Source organism: Schistocerca americana, chromosome 1, assembly GCF_021461395.2.
Source record: "Schistocerca americana isolate TAMUIC-IGC-003095 chromosome 1, iqSchAmer2.1, whole genome shotgun sequence".
NCBI lineage: Eukaryota > Metazoa > Arthropoda > Insecta > Orthoptera > Acrididae > Schistocerca > Schistocerca americana.
This window is the reverse complement of record NC_060119.1, coordinates 1072923129-1072944207: the sequence shown is the minus strand read 5'-3', so window position 1 is coordinate 1072944207 and position 21079 is coordinate 1072923129. Positions and strand designations below refer to the sequence as shown.

General features: G+C 39.5%; 1 protein-coding gene across 1 annotated transcript in view; it reads right to left on the bottom strand.

The window, feature by feature from the left end:
- The window catches only part of LOC124596371 (short transient receptor potential channel 4-like), a 251939-nt gene that overhangs the window by 47115 nt on the left and 183745 nt on the right, over positions 1–21079 (bottom strand). Inside the window, exon 9 of the mRNA XM_047135486.1 lies at positions 14954–15193. Within this exon, the coding sequence (XP_046991442.1) occupies positions 14954–15193 (240 nt within the window). The remainder of the gene's footprint in view (positions 1–14953; positions 15194–21079) is intronic.

Below are 21079 nucleotides of genomic sequence, written 5' to 3'. Positions count from 1 at the left end.
TCTGAAAAGTTAAATCTAGATATGAGATTTTATGAAAAGTGCAAGATCACTAAAAGTGAAATGAAATGATCATGTGGCATTGTTGGCCGGGAGGCCCCAGATGGGGAAGTTTGGCTGCCAAGGGAAAGTCTTATTTCAGTCAACACCACATTGGGCGACTTGTGTGCTGAGGTTGAAGATGAAATGATGATGAGGACAACACAACACCCAGTCCATGAGCGGACAAAATCTACAATCTGGCTGGGAATTGAAACTGTGCCCGCTGCTTTGTAGGCAAGCACGTTACCACTCAGCTAAGCAGGCGGACACAAGATCAGTAATATATTTGAGAATCAAATGTTAGATAAAAGCAAGTTTTCATCAATAAATGGACATTTAATAGAAGGAAGAAAAACAATGTGTGTTCTGCTTGAAAAGTTACAATAACTGTTAATTGAGAACATTGATTAAAGTAAAAACAAGGCCTATAAGTATCAATATAAATGTATTTGAAATCAGGAATTTCAAATATATGGGCACAATTATAGGGGCTTTATTCTTAATGAGCAATTACAGCTAAAAAACAGAAACTTTTTCGATAGCTATCAGCCTGTTCTTAAATTGACATAGTGGCTGTATCAGGTTTTCTGTGGTTTTTTGAGATGTTATTTTCTCAAAGACACACTCTGTCGTTAACCTATTTTAATGTGCATCATAGTTTTGTTCAACACTTGCATAGGTTTATACATTTTTTATAGTTTTTTGGTGTTACTATTTCTGTGATATTATTCTAATGTAATTTTATTAATATGTCAGGTATCTTTTGTGGTTGGCACTGCCTCTTATGTGAGCATCACCTGGGCATAAGTTTGGTGCTGGGTTGTCCCTCCTGTCCTTTAGTTGTCCGTTTATGTATATGATGCACATGGCCTTAGATTTCAGATGGATCATCTTAACTATCGACTAAGCCTTATGGCTATGCCATGGCATTTCTATGGATTATTTTACTGCTGACGAAGCCTTATGATTTTTCACACAATATATAACACATAAGTTTATTTTACATTTCCAATGTATGTAATTTCTGATGTTCATTTTGCACATATGGCTTCTTGTACTAGTTATAATATATGCTATTTTCAAGTGTTATTACTTCTTCTAAGAGAGACAGGTTTATATCTGTCAAAGGCTGCATGATTCCCATTATATCTATAATCCTATAGTTTCTTAGTGGTGCCCTGTTCAAGATTTTAAATAATAGATCTTGGTAGTATAAAAGCATCTATATTTGCCCCAAGAGCAAGAAGTTGGTTGGAATTAAGAATAAGCTCCAAACATTTAAATGTAGCAATAGGGTACACAGCATTGTGTTTTTATTAACATTTGATGTTCCTTTTCCACCCTGGTGGAATAATAATACAGAGATTCAATTTGCTATAGGGCATTTACGGGGAGATGCCTCGGAATGCTCTGTGTTGAACCAGCACGAATTTTGTAGAATATTTAAAGAAAAATATCGACCACAGTGGGACAGCAGAAGCTGTTCAGAGTGTTAACAGATCGAAGTCCACATGGAAATAAATGGGGAAGATATTACTTTGAATAGGATATTGCGGAGACACAGCCTAGCCACAGCCTGGGGGATGTTTCCAGAATGAGACTTTCACTCTGCAGCGGAGTGTGCGCTGATATGAAACTTCCTGGCAGATCAAAACTGTGTGCCCGACCGAGACTCGAACTCGGGACCTTTGCCTTTCGCCGGCAAGTGCTCCACCAACCGAGCCACCGAAGCACGACTCACGCCTGGTACTCGGTGGTGGAGCACTTGCCCGCGAAAGGCAAAGGTCCCGAGTTCGAGTCTTGGTCGGGCACACAGTTTTGATCTGCCAGGAAGTTTCATATCAGCGCACACTCCGCTGCAGAGTGAAAGTCTCATTCTGGAGCCATAGTACAGTTTCCCTCAGTGACAAAATTCTGGAAAATGTGGCATTCTATGTTACGGTGTCAGTATGCTATCTGGATGACTCGTCGGATGAGTTTGTTCCATTTACCAATTTTTTGCAATAACAAAGCTTCATAAAATTTTTCATCAGATGAGTAGGCAAAATGTTACTTTTGAATTCCTCAAATGATTCTTACGTCAACCTTTTTACAATTATGGTGGCTTCCTTGAGATTTTGTTATTCATCAAGGCTTGTTTATGCATGTGATGAAACTCTCTTTGGTGTTATAGGAACTATCTAATGTGGCCATTGTACCATGGATGGTCATCCCTGTCCTTCATTAACTTACTCAGAAAATGTCATTATCAGAGGGATAACAGTTAGTGGTATGCAACTCTTGACTACTACTTTGTGTACCAATGACCTTTGTGTACCTTTCCACAATATTCTACATTGTGAGGACATGTGACCTGACAGTGATTAATCGATTGGATGAACAATTTAGAAACCCTGACGGACATGCAAATGTAAGATATGGATGTACTGGTGTGTGTAACATCACCCATGTCTGGCAAGGGCGTATATGGCGGAATGTTCCATTTACCAACTTTTTGGAATAACAAAGCTTCATAAAATTTTTCATCAGATGAGTAGGCAAAATTTTACTTTTGAATTCCTCAAATGATTCTTACGTCAACCTTTTTACAATTATGGTGGCTTCCTTGAGCACAGAGAGCACAGATCATTCACAGAACTTCGATAGCGGGCAAATATATAGCCACCTTGCAGCAGATTATCTCAGTTGCTATTAGCTGACTTTACCTTTACAAGTGGCACTGCTGTTTACTTGGACCAATTTACACATGTGTAAAATGAAAACTTTCATGGCTGGAAATGTCACAGTTAATAAAATGTTCCAGGCTATTATGCCATGGTCAAATAGATTTTACTTTAAAACCTGATGCTTCATCCCCAACTGTGGAGGACATTCTCAAGGGGGATTGTAACTTTGTTGAATGTCTGAATCACACCCTGGATTGCTAATGACTACAGAAATATTTCACTTCCACGAACTTCTGCACAGTGGTGTGATGTCACATGTTTTGAATACGCGAGGACAACTGGCCATTGTCGACTGCCGTTGTCTGCTGTTGCTATCATCCCATGGTGGAAGACTGGTACACATTTTCTTCAGCACCAGAATCAAAATGTCATTCAATTTCAAGCCCTCCACCTTCCTATTGAAACTCCTGGTGTGTTTTGCAATCTCTGTGGCCTCTCTGTATAGTTTTCCAAGGTATCCACTTGTGGCTGCCAGTACTTGAGTCCTATCAAAATGAATGTGGTGGTCTTCTGGCTGTAAGTTATGTTCTGCAACAGCTGATCCATCTCTCTCCCCTCTTTTGCAATTGCCCTTGTGCTCTTCAAATTGTTTTTTGACAGTCCTTTTTGTAGTACCCACATACACCTCCCCACAACCACACAAAATCCTATAAATTCCAGGTTTTTTCAGCGGTTGGCAAGTATCCTTGGCTGATTTTAGGTGATCTTGTATCTTCCGTGTGGGTATGTAGATTACCAGGATGTTCCGCTTTTTCAGGATTCTTCCTTTGCCATCAGTCACATGCTTAATGAACGGCAGGAAATCTTTAGATTTCACTAGTGCTTGAGCATTGCTATAATTTCTACATGGTGGTCTTCATGCTCTTTTCACCTCAGTGAATGAATAACCATTCTTGAACTACGCATTGGTGAGATGTTTTGATTCTGTATCAAACAGCTCTGGTTCGCAGATTTTCCTTGTTCTATCCACCAGCATTTTTATGATGCCTTGCTTTAGTTGTGGGTGGTAGTTCAAATCTCAGTGTAAGGAATGGTCTGTGTGCGTGGGTTTTCTGTAAACTGTGTGGCCCAACAAGTACATCAAGAAACTTTAATTTTCCATCTGCCTCCGTCTCCATGGTGAACTTAATCTTCAGATTGATCCTGTTCAGATATTTGTGAAAATGATCCAGTTCCTCCTTGCAATGTCACATAACAGAACCAGATATTCGGTTTCTTGTTCACAGTTTCCAATGCCTGCTCCTCGAATTTTTCTATACAGAAGTTTGCTATAACCAGGCTTAAGTGGCTCCCAATAGTGACACCATCCATCTGTTCATTGAACTCTTCATTCCATTCAGTAGTGAGCCAGGTTGTGAATTGGACATTCAACAAAGCTTTGATCCCCCTTGAAAATGTCCTCCATAGATGGGGATGAAACATCGGGTTAAAAAGTGAAATCCATTTGACCATGGAATAATAGCCCGGGATATTTTATAAATTTTGCATTTAGACTCGTGTTGTATAGTGCTCTGATTTATGAGCATGTGGCTTCCACCACAGCTGACTTAAGGGAACTTCACTTTAGATCCCACTTCCAATATAAATACATACTGAATTAGTAGTGCTTGGACAAGTTTCAATCAGGAACTTTTGCACATTAATTTCTGTTTGGAACTATGACTTATATTGGATTCCGGCAAGAACTATTATTGTTCAGTATCAAGGAATAATAGACAATTTTCATCTGTTGTTACAAATATTTGTTTGTGTTCAGTTCATGTAGTTAGCTGTAAAGTGGTGGTTACAATATTGCCAAAGAGGAGGTACCAGTTTTGGTTCACCAAGCACTATTATAGATGCAAAATTTCTTGAGTTTTGCCAGCACAACTAAATTAGTATCAGCAATTGCTCAAGCACTTAACTAGTTCAGTGTTGCAGCAGACACAAGTGCTGCCAGCCGATCACACATTTCAGCAATTCAATAGCTAGAAGTATATCCAAAACATCTTGTACTGAACTTTGAGACAAGTTATATCAAAATTAATATCCAGATTGTCAATGGATTCTACGGTATTTCTACTTGGGTTGGCTTACCAATCTCTGCAATGCAGAACCACCTGCTCTTTACTGTTTTCTTCATGGCAGCAACTTCAGGTTTTGCAAGGTGCGATGCTCCTTATGGAAGAGGAACACTGCGAGGTTGTGGTGCCATCCTCCTGGAGGTTTTGCTGCTCCAAACCCTACACCCTGTCTGCAGCACGTGGTCTAGCGGTCGCGTTCTCGCTTCCTGAGCATGTGGTCTTGGGTTCGATTCCCGGCAGGGTCAGGGATTTTAACCTTCCTCAAGATGACTGGGTGTTTCTGTTGTCCTCATCATTTCATCATCTTTCATGAAAGTGGCAAGATTGAACTGAGCAAAGGTTGGGAATTTGTACAGGCACTGATGACTGTGCAGTTGATCACCCCACAAACCAAACATTATCATGCAACCCTACACCAGTCCTACTGGGGCATTCCCAAGATAAAGCAGCTGGCACATTGCTAGATATATTGGCCTTGTATAGATGATGATGTTGCATGGGTTGTTTGACAGTGTTCCATTTATCAGGCACACTAGCTGACCCTACCCCTGTCCATGGCCAGCACCAATTCAGCCAGGGAATCAAGTTCTGATTGAGTTCAAAGGCTTTTCTTTGTGTCCATGTGGTTGACTGTCATGGTCCCCTTCTCTCAGTTACTGCATGCCATCCACTTCCATCAGACAATAATGACATCCAATAAGGGAGCCTTGGAGCAACAGAGGGTCCATCCCAAACACTGGTGGCCAACAACAGCCCCCAATTCGCAATTATCAATTTAAAAATGTTTTGCACACTGTAACGTGACAGCTTTGAATCCATAATTAACTATTAGATACATAACTTTTAATGTAATACTCTGTACACAACTTTTAATGTAATACCCAATACATTCTATTGAGTACTAAAATGTCTCATGACCACATTTTACATTTTATTTTTCACTATTTAATATGGAAGAATTGAAGATTATGTAACAACTGATACTAAGCACACTGTATTATCAACAAAGTCACAAATTTTAATAACTTGTAATAACGTTTTTGTAATTTTATAGTTTTCCGAAACAAGATAGTCAAATCTAAAGGAACATTTACTTGATTTTGTAGTACAGTTGCTTTCATATGAAATTATCATTTTGAAAGTCCCAGATTATACTGGCATAGAGGTTTCAGTAATGTTTAAAAATGCGTAACATAAAGTATTAAATGTTAGTAATTGAAATAACAATGGTATTTAATAGCAAATTAGAGTTTCTTTTGAACTGGTTGTTAATAATTCATATTTTTATCAACCTATATATGAATAACTAATCGTTTAACCCTTAACTTCCCAATTCACTTTTTGGTCACATGTGCACACACTGCGCCAGGTGCAGTCTGACTGCCTGCTATATTTAATCAGCCATAAAAATTGCATTCAGAAATTCAGTGAAACAGTTCAGATTTTATGTAAAAGGTTACTTTGATAGCACACAACAAGAAATATGTATTCAAATAAATTATAAAGTTTATTTTTACAAAAAAAAAAAAAAAAAAAAAAAAAAAAAAAAAAAAAAAACTACATGAAATGAACATAGTATTAATTACATGATAACAATAATGCTATGGAAACTCATATGCCCTGCACTCCAAATTTTACTTTTTACTATATCTTTACTGTTTATTACATATGTAAAAATAGAAGCACAAAAAAACTACCACACAACATTTAAACACGAAAATTGCACTAGTACATTTTAGGTGTTTAGTTTTCTTCTCAGAGGTTTTCTTTGCCCTTGCTGGAAATTTTTGTAGAGATTTTAAGTCAGATTGGCAGCAGTGGCAAATTATATGTCTTGAAATTCCGTGGCAGATTAAAACTGTGTGCTGGACCAAGACTCGAAACCTGTGAAGTTTAGAAGGTAGGAGACGAGGTACTGGCAGAATTGAAGCTGTGAGGATGGGTCGTTAGTCGTTCTTGGGTAGCTCAGTCGGTAGAGCACCTGACTGCAAAAGGCAAAGGTCCTGAGTTTGAGTCTCGGTCCAACACACAGTTTTAATCTGCCAAGAAGTTTCATATCTTTGCACACTCCGCTGCATAGTGAAAATCTCACTCTGGATAAGATGTCGCTCTTTTCTTTTTTGGGTCATAGGTGGAACATGTTTTGCGTTTTTCCAATCATTCTACTTTTGGTTCTGCTACACCCAAAACACAGTGAAGGAAAAAAGAAGTTCATGGGGTATGTGATACTTGTTGACTTGCTCTTTATCTGTGGTATCACCAACGAGTTTACAAGCTTCTTCAAAACTTAAAATGGTTCACCTGAGTATTGTCTTTGTAGGAATTGTGAAGGAAAATGCATTTACCTCACTTATGTCCCACATGCTGAAAAATAATGTCATTGGCCATCTTTGGAAGAGGCTTCGATGTGCAGCAGTATTTGTTTCAACCTGTAAGCTTTTGAGTTATAGATCATATGGATCCAAAGGGACCTGTATTACACCCGGAATTAAAAAGTCAAGTGAAACCATGAAATTACTAAGTTTAAAGTCAAAAACATGTCATGATCAGCAGTTTGTTGAGTATGTGAGGACATACAAAAAGACTTACTGCAAAGTAATAGCAAAAGCAAAATTATTAAGTAATGATAGATTAATAAGACAGGCTAGTAACAAGTCCAGAATGATGTGGAAAATGGTAAAAAAAGAAACTGGGGGTCAAACTAAAGAACAGGAAATCAATCTTAAAAATAATGAAAATATTCCCATAGAAAAAGATGCCATGGCAAACTATGTAAACAATTATTTTGTAAATATTCCCCTTACTTTAAGTAGTAAATTTAAGCAACAACCAACAGTGACAACTCCAATGGTAAATACCAGCATGATGGCAATGCCAACAGATGAGCATGAAGTTCTAAAAGTCATTAAATGCTTGAAATCCAAAATGTCCTCTGGGTTGGATGATGTACCTGTATCAATAATTAAGAAAATTGCTCCATGTGTTGTCAAACCTATAGTGCACATAGCAAACTTGTCCCTTAGTGAAGGGATATTTCCGGACAAACTTAAAATCTCCAAAGTGATACCTCTATACAAAAATGGTGACAGACATAAAATAGAAAATTACCGACCTATGTCTTTCCTCCCAGCCTTCTCCAAAATACTTGAGGAATTAATGAAAATCAGGGTTACAAAATATCTAGAAAAACATAAACTAATAAATAACAGTCAACATGGCTTTCGAGCAGGGCACAGTGCAGAAACAGCCATATTGGACTACACAACAGAAATAGTAAGAAATTTGGAGTCAAATAAACAGGTTGTTGGAATTAATCTAGATTTATCCAAAGCCTTTGATACTGTGAACCATGTAATATTACTAGAGAAACTTGAAGCAATAGGCATCAGGGGTACTGTTAAAAAATGGTTTGAATCTTATCTGCAAAACAGGTCACAAGTTGTTGAGCTGTGGTCATCCAACAATCTTCACAATTTTAAACTCATATCTGAACCAAAACAAATTGAAATAGGTGTTCCACAGGGCAGCATTCTGGGCCCATTGTTATTTCTAATTTATATCAATGATATACAGGCTCCAGACAGCTCAGCCAAAATTCCACTATTTGCAGATGACACGAGTATCATACTTAGTGATATAAAAGAATCATTGTGTACTACAGCACAGAAAATGCTCTCATACATACAGTCATGGTTTTATTCAAATAAGCTGACATTAAATACAAACAGAACACACTTTATACAGTATGGAAGCAAGTGTCAAGGGGAAAATATGTGCCTTATGCTGGATAGCAAACAAATAGAAAAAGTGTACACCACAGAGTTTCTGGGAATGCGAATTGACCAAGATTTAAACTGGAGTGAACACAGTTTATATCTTACTCAGAAACTTAGCTCAGCATGTTTTGCCTTAAGAATAATATCCAAGGTATGCAAGCAAAGAATGTATTAGAGCAGTGTATTTCAGTTATTTCCAATCAGTTGCAAGCTATGGCATAAGTTTTTGGGGAAAAACCAGGTCAAGACTAAATTACATTTTTATTATGCAAAAAAGAGCTATTCGTATCATGACACACAGCCCACCACAAACTCACTGTAGACCCTTATTCAGACAACTAAAGATACTTACAATACCATCAATATATATTTTTAAATGCCTGGAAATGATAAGTAAAAATAACTGCAATCTCCAAACCAACTCAAGCTACCATGATCACAATACAAGGCATTGTGAAGACTTCCACATTCCCTATGTAGCAAAAACTAGAAGTCAGAAACATGTTAGCCACTTAGGAATAAAGCTTTTAAATGCACTTCCATCTCAAATTAAAGGCAAAAATAATTTCAAGCATGAAGTAAAAAAATACTTGATGGAAAAATGCTACTACAATGTAAATGAATACCTGTCTCAGACTGTGGATTGAAACCTGTAGCCTATTTATTTTTAAAAAATTCAGACTAATTTAATGATGTTTTCAACTTTGTAATTATGATACTTAGGAAAAATCTGTTAAATATCCGTAATACGTTTTGTGTATATCCGTAACACGTTTTGTGTATAAGGCATAGTTCATGATCTAAAATTGTTTATCGTGGGCACGTACTTTTGTTTTTTGGGTAATAAGTTCTTGTACACTACTTATGTACTATGTGTATGTTTGCTGTTTGCGTATGTTTGTCAATTTACTATGTGTATGTGTTGTTATGTGTTACGTGTAATCAAATGACAAATCCTATATCACATGTGTGATCTATTGGATGCTAAATAAATAAATAAATGTATTTCTAACAGATCTTCTAGCTACAAATTGTCTCCACACTTCTGTCTTCATCACTTATTTCAGGCAAGGAATTCACAGCTGGCAAAATAAATTTGTCTTTACTTTCACACTGTTCCTATACTGTATTATATTCACTTTCAATTTTGTTATCACTACCTGATCCAGCATCACTTCCTAAACTGTCCTTAAACTATTTTCAAACATTATCCCCAAAGTTAGAACCCATTAAACATGAACAGTAGACATAGACCTGTCTACTGAATTCATAGTGCAAAGTCTCAGAGACCACTAGCACAAAAGAAGCAGTAATAGTATGGGTCCAAATCATATTCAAGCGGCTACTGACAAAGGAAACCATGGCAGCTTCAGCAAAGAGCAACTACACAATGCTGTAATCTCCTACCCCATCATTATGCATTAGAAACAGAGGAAAATAAATGCTAGTGGTCTGTGAGACCGCAGCTGGGATATTAAGGGTTAAGAAAACAAACTGTATGAAACATTTTCCTCATTATTGTAAAGCAAAACATTACACTTGAATGTTTGTGAAAATGTAATTTTTCATCATAACTTTACAAAACAATTGATTCTAATAAGGAGTATGGCAATAGGGATTGTTATGTTTTCATAGAGGGCTACTATAAATGATTCATTCATTTTCAAAGCTCTGCATTTTCCAAAGTACAACATGTACAAATATTTTTTGGATTAAAGCTCTGTCTCTACATGGTGCCAGCTGGACAAACAGTGCCAATGCTCTGTTTTGTGGCAGGTTGATTGGTTATGGTGGGGAGTTTCAGGTAGGGTGTGTAGTGGGAGAGGGAGCCTGGGAAAGGGACTGGGGTTGGCTGGCTAACAGGTAGAGGGGAGCAGTTGGTTTGCTGGCTAGGAATGCAGGAGGGAGGTTGACAGGTATATGGACTAGGCATGGAATGCACAATTGGAGGGACTGGTGGGTAGCAGCGCACATTAAAGGTGATTTTGGGACTGAATTGGACGTGGTTGACAAGATGGAGGAAGGGAAAACTATTGAGTGAAGAGTGCGGGGACAATGCGTTACATGAGATTGAGGCCAGGACAATTACAGGAGCGGAGGGTGTGTTGCAAGGATAACTGCCATCTGTGTAGTTCAGAGAAGCTGGTGGCGGAAGGAAGCATCCAGATAGCCAGGGTTGTGAAGCAGCTGTTTAAATTGAACATTTTGTACTCAGCTGCATGTTGTGCCACTGGATGGCCAACTTTGTTCTTGGCAATAATGTGGCGGTGGACATACAATCTAGTAGACAGCTGTTTGGTAGTCTTACTGACATAAAAAGTAGTGTAATATTTGCAGTACAATTCGTATACATTGAGATGACAAAAGTAATGGGATACCTCCCAATATCATGTTGGACCTCCTTTTTACCAGCATAATGCAGCAACTCGACACGGCATGGACTCAACAAGTTGCTGGAAGTACCCTGCAGAAATGTTGAGCCATGCTGTCTCTATAGCTGTCCATAATTTTGTAAGTGTTGCAGTGTGGGATTTAGTGCTTGAACTGACCTCTTGATTATGTCATGTATATGTTTGATGGGATTCATGTCTGGTGATATGGTTGGCCAAATCATTCGCTTGAATTATCCAGAATGTTCTTCAAACCAAACACAAACAATTGTGACCTGGTGACATGGCGCATTGTCATCCATAAAAATTACATAATTGTTTGGGAACAAATGGTCTCCAAGTAGCTAAACATAATGATTTCAAGTCAATGATCAATTCAGTTGGACTGGAGAACCCAATCCATTCAGTTGTTCCAGTCCAGGGTGATACTGGGTGATAAGGTGGCACTCTTTTGTTGTTGATTCTTGGGGGTGGTGAGAGGATACGGGATGTGTGAGAATTGGCACTGCCCCCAAGGACCAGCTGCAAAAGAGTGCCCCCTTGTCACCCAGTATCATTCTGGACTGGAACAAGTGAACCATATCCTTCACCAGGGCTTTGAATATCTCTCATCCTATCCTAATTAGGGACTTCCTACTCAAGTTCCTTCCCACCCCTCCTCAACTGGTGTTCCACATGCAGATTGGAGTTATTCTTACATGTCTTCCACTTGTATAATCATACTGGCCCCAATTTCAGGTTACCCACTGTCCCTGCACCCTCCACTTAACAGTTTCCCCTTCCTCCATCCTGTCGCCCCCTACCAGTTCACATCCCACATTGCTTTCAGTGTGGACTGCTCCTCCCTTCCCCTACAATTGTGCATTACTTGCCTGGCCCATATACCCACCACCCCTCCCTCCTGTGTTCCTAACTGGCAAACTGACTGCCTCCCTCTCAGGTGATAGCCACCCACTTACAGTCCCTCTCTCTCTATCCATCCCACCTGATACTGCCCCCCAACAACCATCACCTGCTGACAAAAAAGCATTTGCACTGTTAGTCCAGCTGGCACCATGCAGTGACAGAGGCATGTGTATGCATGTGTGTGTTTTCTGTGTGCATTTTACTCTAGTTCATCAAAGGATAACACTGATAGCTAGCAAGTTTTCTTTCTTTTGCATGTGCCTAACAATAAGTCAACAATCCTGCTTTTTGGTGAGTGGCCTCCTTTAATCCAAAGCATTTACATTCTACAAGAATTTTCCTACAACACTTGCACAAATGTGACTGGTACACGAATAGAACTGTAAATTTGTCAAGTTTGCATTTTGCGTTCTACAATTGTTTCATAAGTGCTTCCCTGGCTTGTGACACATGTCCAAGCAGTAGTCAAGTTCATTCCATACCTTATGTATCAACATCCTGTCAATGCTCATCACAGCACCATTGATGCATTATCTGAGATGTTCCAAAAGCAGTGAGGTACAAAAATGTGAACCCAAAGGAAAAAGTCACATGGTGTTATGTTAGGCAACGTCGAGCAGGATGGGTGGGGGGGGGGGGGGGGGCAAGGGAATGGAGCTACATCACCTTCACCACTACGCCCAATCTGGTGAAGTGATAGTACATTGTTTAGGTAGTGACAAACATCGATGTTCCAATCATGGCGTACCCTGTCTTGTTAGAAGATGAGTTCTCAGGATCAGCAGTCAGTTATGAAAACAACCAAAACTGCAACATATCAAGGTAGAAGTAACTGTCACAGTTTTCTCACAGGAGAAAAGCAGCCCATACAGCTTTGTCTGTCACAATATCTTGTTAATGTACCATAATTTCATGATGCTGTTCAGTGCCTCACTCTCTCACACTGTTCTGATTAATTTTTTCAGATAAACAGAAGGTTACTTCACTGCTGAATGTCAGCTCTGAGATAAAATTATCATCCTCCAGTGCTTCCTGCGTTATGATGTAAAATTGAAGGGACTGGCCATAATCTTCTAGTTTTAACTCTTGCACAGGTTGCAGACAGTATGGTATGAAATGTAACTGCTGTTGTGAAATCTTCCACAGAGTTTGCTGCAGTATTCCAAGTTTGTGGCATGCATGGACCATTAATTTTTTGTACTGCATGTGCTGTAGTATTTCAAGTTTGCAGCTTACATGGGCCACTGATTCTTTTTGTATTGCATTCCTTCACCCTCTCCATGGTTGCATCACTTAGTCAACAGGTACTCTTCTGTTTACAGAGAAAAAACAGCACCCCTGCCTAATTGTTGATACCAATGCACAATGCTCTGTTTACATTTCATTTTTTCCCATAATTGTTTCTGAATGCCATTGCACTATTGTAACAGTGCACCATGCCATTAGATCCAATTTATCAGTTTTCCCTTATCCAGTGCATGTTGGACTACCAGTGGTTAATAGGTCCCTACCCTTTTACATCTACCTCCCTTGACATGGGATACAGCATGTTACACAACTTGGGTCTCACTGGCTCAGTTTCAGTGAAAGGCAACATCTCGAACTTGTTGTTTAAGGGGATTGGTGTAACACCCTGCATTCTCCCTCGTCCCTGACTCCCCTGTACAGGATGCTTATCCCTAACACTGACATGCCACTCACAGTCAAGTGGTCTATTAATGACAGACACAGTACTTTCTGTCAATGGGAAGGTATTTATAAGAGGGGGTAGTACTCGAGGTAGCTTTAGTATATTTTGAACATGACTTTCAGTAGCCCTTCCAAAACGCCTAACCCAACTGCCTTACAGTAGTCAGGGCACAACCAGCTGAAGTCACTCATTGTTGAACAGATCCCACAGAGCTACCAAACTATGGGGATGTTGACTGGTGTTTCACCTGTTGCTTTTAAAAGTCCCAGACTTTCAAATGACATTAAGATTGCATGATTTATCGGGGCCAGCTGAGGTGCATTAGAGTGCCTGGCCTCTCCTCCACCCACGAACATATTTGTGCAGCCCTGTGATCATATCTGGTATCATCTTGGAAGATGTTAGTGCCCGTAGCATACTCATCATGAAGATGTAGACAAAAAGGCTACAACTGGTCACCAAGAATGTTGAAATAAATGTTCTGGTTCATATTCATGAGTGGATCCATACAGCATGGAAGCTTTTTCTGCCTGAATGACATATTACACATACTGAGGATTAAATTCATCACTCTGCATCTTAAGTCATTTGAAAAGAGGCAAAATCAGAACTCATTGGACCACACTACATGACTCCAGTCAACTACTGTTCAGTTTCTGTGTCATTTGGCCCACTGAAGACATGCTGTTTCATGTGCCACTGTGAGAAATAGCTATTTGTGAAATACCTGATTCCAAATGTCCATTATATACAGTCCCCTTTGCAAAGCTTTCTCAGATACTGGTTGAGATGGATCTACATTTACTAAGGGCAGCGGCTTCTGTTGGTTTTGAAACTGAGTGACATTGACAATACATGACACTTGGCTCTGGTCCCCCTGAGTTACGATCTTTTCAGGACCACTGTTCCTACCCATGTTACATGGCTTTAAGTGCTACTACTTTCCTTAAAGACATGTTAGACAGTCCACATTGATATACTAATAAACTATGTAAGCTCTTCACAGTGTGACCGTGCACTTGCAAACAAGACCTCTATACTTTACAATAAGTCAGTCACAGTTTCACAAATGGAATGTAGTTTTTTCCCTTTATCTCATTTTGTCACATCTCTGTGTTGACCCACGTTACTGAAGTGATTCCACACAACTGGCTGGAACACTTCACTGTCATGCATGCATGGTACCAGTTTTACACCATCTATAGTGTTTCAGAGAAACCAATGTACTCTGTTAAGCAGGTGATTAATATTTACATTCCACACAACATGAAATAGACAATGGAATACTGAAATCAGTAGTGGATCCCATCATAATACAACATACAGCATAATGTGAAATACAAGTGTAGATAGAGATACTTACGTGCAAAAGCTATGTATCCAATGGTCTCAGTGAAGTAGTGGCGGTTGATGACGTCTGTGTCTGGCAGGTTCTGTATCACTACATCAGCCGATTCCAGGGGTGACATGGTGAACAGCGCCCAGAAAAGCGTCTTGAGCGTGGCGGTGGGGTTCACGAAGCTGCTGATCTGTGCCGTGGTTGTTTTGCTGACGGGATCCACACGCACCATACCCTCATAGTACTGGTAGAACCGGCACAGGCCTACAACAGAGTGAGGGCTTAGCTGTACGGTGCTTTGAGCCAGTGGTGGAGGGTAGTTAATTGTCTGTATAGTCTAACAATCAATACACTAACAGTTAGTGGATATGATCAGTAACGTACTGGAAAACTCATTTGTGCTAAGACAGAGAGGAAAATTTAAACAAAATGAATGTAAGCAAAGGTTTTGAACAAGAAGAATGGAAGAGACAAAATGGCATCCGTGACACTCACACAGTTTTCAGTTACGTTTCATGTTGTGTTGTTGCCTTCAGTCAGGGTGCTGGTTTGATGCAGCTCTCCTCCTTTGTCCTGTGCAAGCCTCACACCTCTGCACAACTACTACCACCGGCATTCATTTGAACCCTCTTACTGTAGTCAGACTCTGGCCTCCTTTTGCAGTTTTTATCCCCAACATTTCACTCCAATAATTTATCTATTCCTTGGAGCCTCAGGATGTGTCTGTCAAGATATACCTTCTTTTAACAAAATTGTGTCATAAATTCCTTTTCTCCCAGTATGTCTCCATTAGTTATCCAATTTGCCCATCTAATGTTCAGAATTTTCTGTAGTACCACATTTCAAAAGTTTAAATTCTCTTTAATAAAGTGTAAAAAGTAAAAAGACAAAATAATAAATGCCGTTACATATCATTGTGTTGTTACCATTGATGTTGGGCTCCTCAATACCTGTGCAATAACCACCCATGTATGTGTAACTTGAGATTGGCACACCTAAAGGTATAATATAAAGATACACAAATTTTAGACGATTGTAGAAAAGTGAAGAGTTTAAAACAGGTTTCTCTTTAATGAGATAGCCTTCTTTTTATTTATTCATTTATTTGGTTTTTGTATTATATTATTCATTTACTCATCATGTTCCATGGAGAGCATTTAAGGATGTGGAAATAACAAAGAAAAACAGCTGTTAGAAGTCTTAACAACTGGTCATTAAACTGCTAGTAATTATTTTGTCTACACAAACTAATTTTAACACAGAAAAATCAACCAAAGGTGTTTGTGTGCTTTAAGAATAGAAGCTTGTTTGCAATGGACATAGCTGCTTGTCATATAGCTAACAAGATTCCTCAGTCCTTGATCTTAGATAATCAGTTAATTTGGATAAGAAGTTATTAATAAGTTAAGTTATTCAGTTTCTTTTGAACTGATAGTCATTATCCAGTTATCACATGGAAAATTATTGAAGAACTTTTGATCAGAATACAGAGCACACTCAGAACCCTACACAAAGTGACTACAAGCACATTATATCTTGTATAATGGTTGCACGAATCTCAAGCAATCAAAACTGGTTTTTACTATCATTAACAAATACAATTAACAGAAAGTTTATTGGGAAGTGAGTCTAAGAATTCCAAGATATTCAATAAGATCTCTACTTTACCCAGTTTTCATACTGCTTACATTTGTCACATGAATACTTTCCTTGCTTTAGTTGCATCCCCCAGCAGCAGACAATTTTGTAAAACAACAGGGAGTGAAAGTAAGGAAAATAAGATAGTTTTATGAAAAGAATAGATTGCTACTCATCATAAAGTGGAGATGCTGAGTTGCAGGTAGGTGCAACAAAAGACTTGTCAATGGATGCATCCAATTCCACCTGTCTGCTTTGACATAGGGGTGCTGTAGTGAGTGACGCCACTACGGCACGGAGTTTATGAGCTGATTGTGTTTGTTGATGTCGTCTTGTGTCTGATGGTGCCCTCTGGTGGTGCGTGTGTGTATGCTGAAGGTAATGTGTTTTATTGAGTTCATTTGAGCCTTGGTGTTGGATGTGTGAAGTCGTTGGCAGTATTTGTATTTCGGGGCGTAAGGTTTGGAAGTTTTTCAATGAGTTATTTGTTTTTGTGTTTGGCGTTTTCGTTACATGGTGTGTGTGTGTGTGTGTGTGTCTATTCTTTGTGAGTTGAGATGATTTGTGTATTTATGGTGTACTGAATGTGTTTTAATTTATGTTTGATGTTTTTGGGGTGTTGTGGTTTTGGTTTTATTTTTCATAGTTGTACGTATTGGTTTTTTTTGTATCAATAGTTGTGGTTGATCTACACTCCTGAAAAGTGAAAAACGAACACCATGAATTCGTCACCCCAACTGGGGGAAATTTTTTGACACATTCTTGAGGATGTATATGACACATGTTCACACAGACAGAGCCATACGGACGTGAGTACAGCAACAGGGAATGCACAATGTCAGTGCTAGTACCGTGTGTACCCTCCTTTTGCAGCAATGCAGGCTGCAATTCTCCCATAGAGACTATCATAGGGATGCTGAATGTAGTCTTGTGGAATGGCCTGGCATGCAATTTCCATGTGTTGCGTAATTCTGTGGTACATCCACCCGGCCTCCCGTACGACCACTATATGCCCTCGCTTAAGCTCTGTGAATTACCCAAGCAGTTCACATACACCCTGCTAACAATGTTGCTGACACAGACGGAGCTCTGTACCCCAAGGCAAACTGGCTCTGGCGGTGATCAACCACTGTGCAGCTAGCAACATTCCATGGCCGATGATGGGGTTTCTGGTGTGTCCACAGTTCTGAGTGTTTGATCATCACATGTACTGCCCTCTTTCAGTGTTCAGTGCAAGTATGATGGGTCTTATTCACTTGCATCAATGTGTTCGGTTTTCATTTTCCAGGACTGTATACACGTAAGGGAAATGACCAATTCCAATTTTTGTAGTTTTAGTTGTACGTACTGGTGTTATCATATTGTCAGCTGTGGTTGACCTATATAGCTCAAGGGAAATGTTCGATTCCAATTTTCGTAGGTTTAGCTGTAGGCGTTGGTGGTTTGGTATCGTCCACTGTGGTTGACCTATACAGCTCAAGGGAATGTCCTATTCCAATTTTCGTAGTTTTAGTTGTAGGTGTTGGATTTTGGTATTGTCAGCTGTGGTTGACCTATACAGGTCAAGTGAATTGTAGATTTGGTTGGTGTAGTGGAATGTTGTAATTTTTCTCAGCATTTTGGGAGCGTGGTGTGTGTGTTTTTTTTTTTTTGTTATAGTTAGCTTGTCCCCACCCTAAAACAGCCAATTTCCCACAGTTGTCCTATTAGTCTGAATATATTTTTGGAGGGAGATGTTATTGTCTTATTTATATGTATTTTCGTGTTTTTTGTTGTGTGTGTCTAGTGACGTCATAGGCGCCACATTGGAGATGCTTAGAATAGCCATTTCCCCCATATGGATGACGTTGTGGGACAAAGTAGATGGGTGAAATCGTATACTTCTGTAATCCCATAAGCTTGCGGTCAAAAAGGCCTTGGCAGCCACAAACTGTGGTCATGTCTGTGTGAGTTGTGTTTTGATGAGTATGTGCATGTGTATATGATGAAGGCCTATTTGGGGAAAAGCTTTCTTGTTTGACAGACTTTTTGTTGTGATTACTTGAAATCCAGCATCTCGGCTACATGGTGGGTAGCAATCTATCCTTTTCATAACACTGTCATTATTACTTTCTGGATTTTCCATTGTTTGAAAATAAGACAGTATGAGTAATTGCTATTAGATATTAAATTTAATGTCTTGTGACAAATTGTTCTATGTCTTACACTTGCCAAGCATACATTATTGTGGTGCATTATGTTCTGCAGCACCATCATTCCCAGGACATGGCTATTCAAAACACTCTGTGTTTGTCATTAGAAAGTATGCGCACATCACATGTGAATAAGTGGAAAGCACAGAAAAAATTTGTATAACTTCATGTGGTGCAGTATTCTCATCCCCATCAGCGTGCATGGTGTCTTGACAATAGAGATTTTGCAATATAATTGTAATTTTTATTTGTCCCATGAATTTCATTTTGTACAGATGTGTAAATTTAACATGGAACATATTATGCTTACAATCTAAAACGTACAGGGCTATTACAAATGATTGAAGCGATTTCATAAATTCACTGTAGCTCCATTCATTGACATATGGTCACGACACACTACAGTTACGTAGAAAAACTCATAAAGTTTTGTTCGGCTGAAGCCGCACTTTAGGTTTCTGCCGTCAGAGCGCTCGAGAGCGCAGTGAGACAAAATGGCGACAGGAGCCGAGAAAGCGTATGTCGTGCTTGAAATGCACTCACATCAGTCAGTCATAACAGTGCAACGACACTTCAGGACGAAGTTCAACAAAGATACACCAACTGCTAACTCCATTTGGCGATAGTACGCGCAGTTTAAAGCTTCTGGATGCCTCTGTAAGGGGAAATCAATGGGTCGGCTTGCAGTGAGCGAAGAAACGGTTGAACGCGTGCGGACAAGTTTCACGCGTAGCCCGCGGAAAATTGGCTCGTGCCACAACTGGAGACCGACAGCGCCGACTTCATCTTTCAACAGGATGGTGCCCCACCGCACTTCCATCATGATGTTCGGCATTTCTTAAACAGGAGATTGGAAAACCGATGGATCGGTCGTGGTGGAGATCATGATCAGCAATTCATGTCATGGTCTCCACGCTCTCCCGACTTAACCCCATGCGATTTCTTTCTGTGGGGTTATGTGAAAGATTCAGTATTTAAACCTCCTCTACCAAGAAAAGTGCCAGAACTGCGAGCTCGCATCAACGATGCTTTCGAACTCATTGATGGGGAGATGCTGCGCCGAGGGTGGGAGGAACTTGATTATCGGCTTGATGTCTGCTGAAGCACTAAAGGGGCACATATCGAACATTTGTGAATGCCTAAAAAAACTTTTTGAGTTTTTGTATGTGTGTGCAAAGAATTGTGAAAATATCTCAAATAATAAAGTTATTGTAGAGCTGTGAAATCGCTTCAATCATTTGTAGTAACCCTGTATATACACACGTAGTAGCATACACAATAAATGCATATAACAGCTTGCACAGTATAGTCACAGTCTAACATAAAAGTCGTGACACTGCTGTAAAAGTTGTTATCGTTTGACAGCTGAAGCGACACTAGTGTTCCAAGCAGCGAGACAGGAGTACGTCAGATGCATTGTAAACATAACGTTTGTTTTGCGTCCCTTTCCTACGATATTTACGAAATATTTGAATTATTTTTTTGCCTCCAAGAGTTTGTGTAATATCAAAAGACACAGATGTTACCAAAAATGATTCTAAAGTAATTGCAAGTAGGCATTGCGTTGTTTGGGAGAGGACACCAGACAGTGAGGTCATCGGTCTCATCAGATTAGGGAAGAACAGGGAAGGAAGTCGGCCGTGCGCTTTCAAAGGAACCATCCCGGCATTTGCCTGGAGCGATTTACGGAAATCACAGAAAACCTAAATCAGGATGGCTGGACGTGGGATTGAACCATCGTCCTCCCGAATAAATTGCAAGTAGGCATAAAAATCTTGACTCCAGTGGCAAGTTACAACACATTCATTAAGAAACACTTGTGATGCTGGATAGAACTGCAGATTACAAACTTGACATCAATGGAATATAAACACATCGATTCACACGTAAGAAACACAGGTATGCACCTCTACGTGCAAAAGGAATTGACGCCCCATTTGTTGTTCTGTAGGCCTACTGTGTTTTAGCCATTGTCATCTGTTGCTACAAGTACGACTTTCATCTTTATATTATTCTAATTGGGACAAGAAACTGCTAAATAGTGGGAAAAATATTCGCTTTCACGATCGCGCCGAACTCAACAATTTTGCTTATGGATCGATTGGCGCGCCGCTGGCGCAGTAGGCAACAAAATCGAGGCGAAGTGTTGCAACTGTTATCTTAGGCCGGTATTACACTATCAAATTTCTTTGTCAAAGATCTTTGATGTGGTGCTAACAACAACAACAACTTGTTATTAACCACAGCAGTTTTATGTAGCACAATTGCACTGTTTGCACATGTGGAAGAGAAGTGGGGAAAAAAAAGGAAACTTACCTGG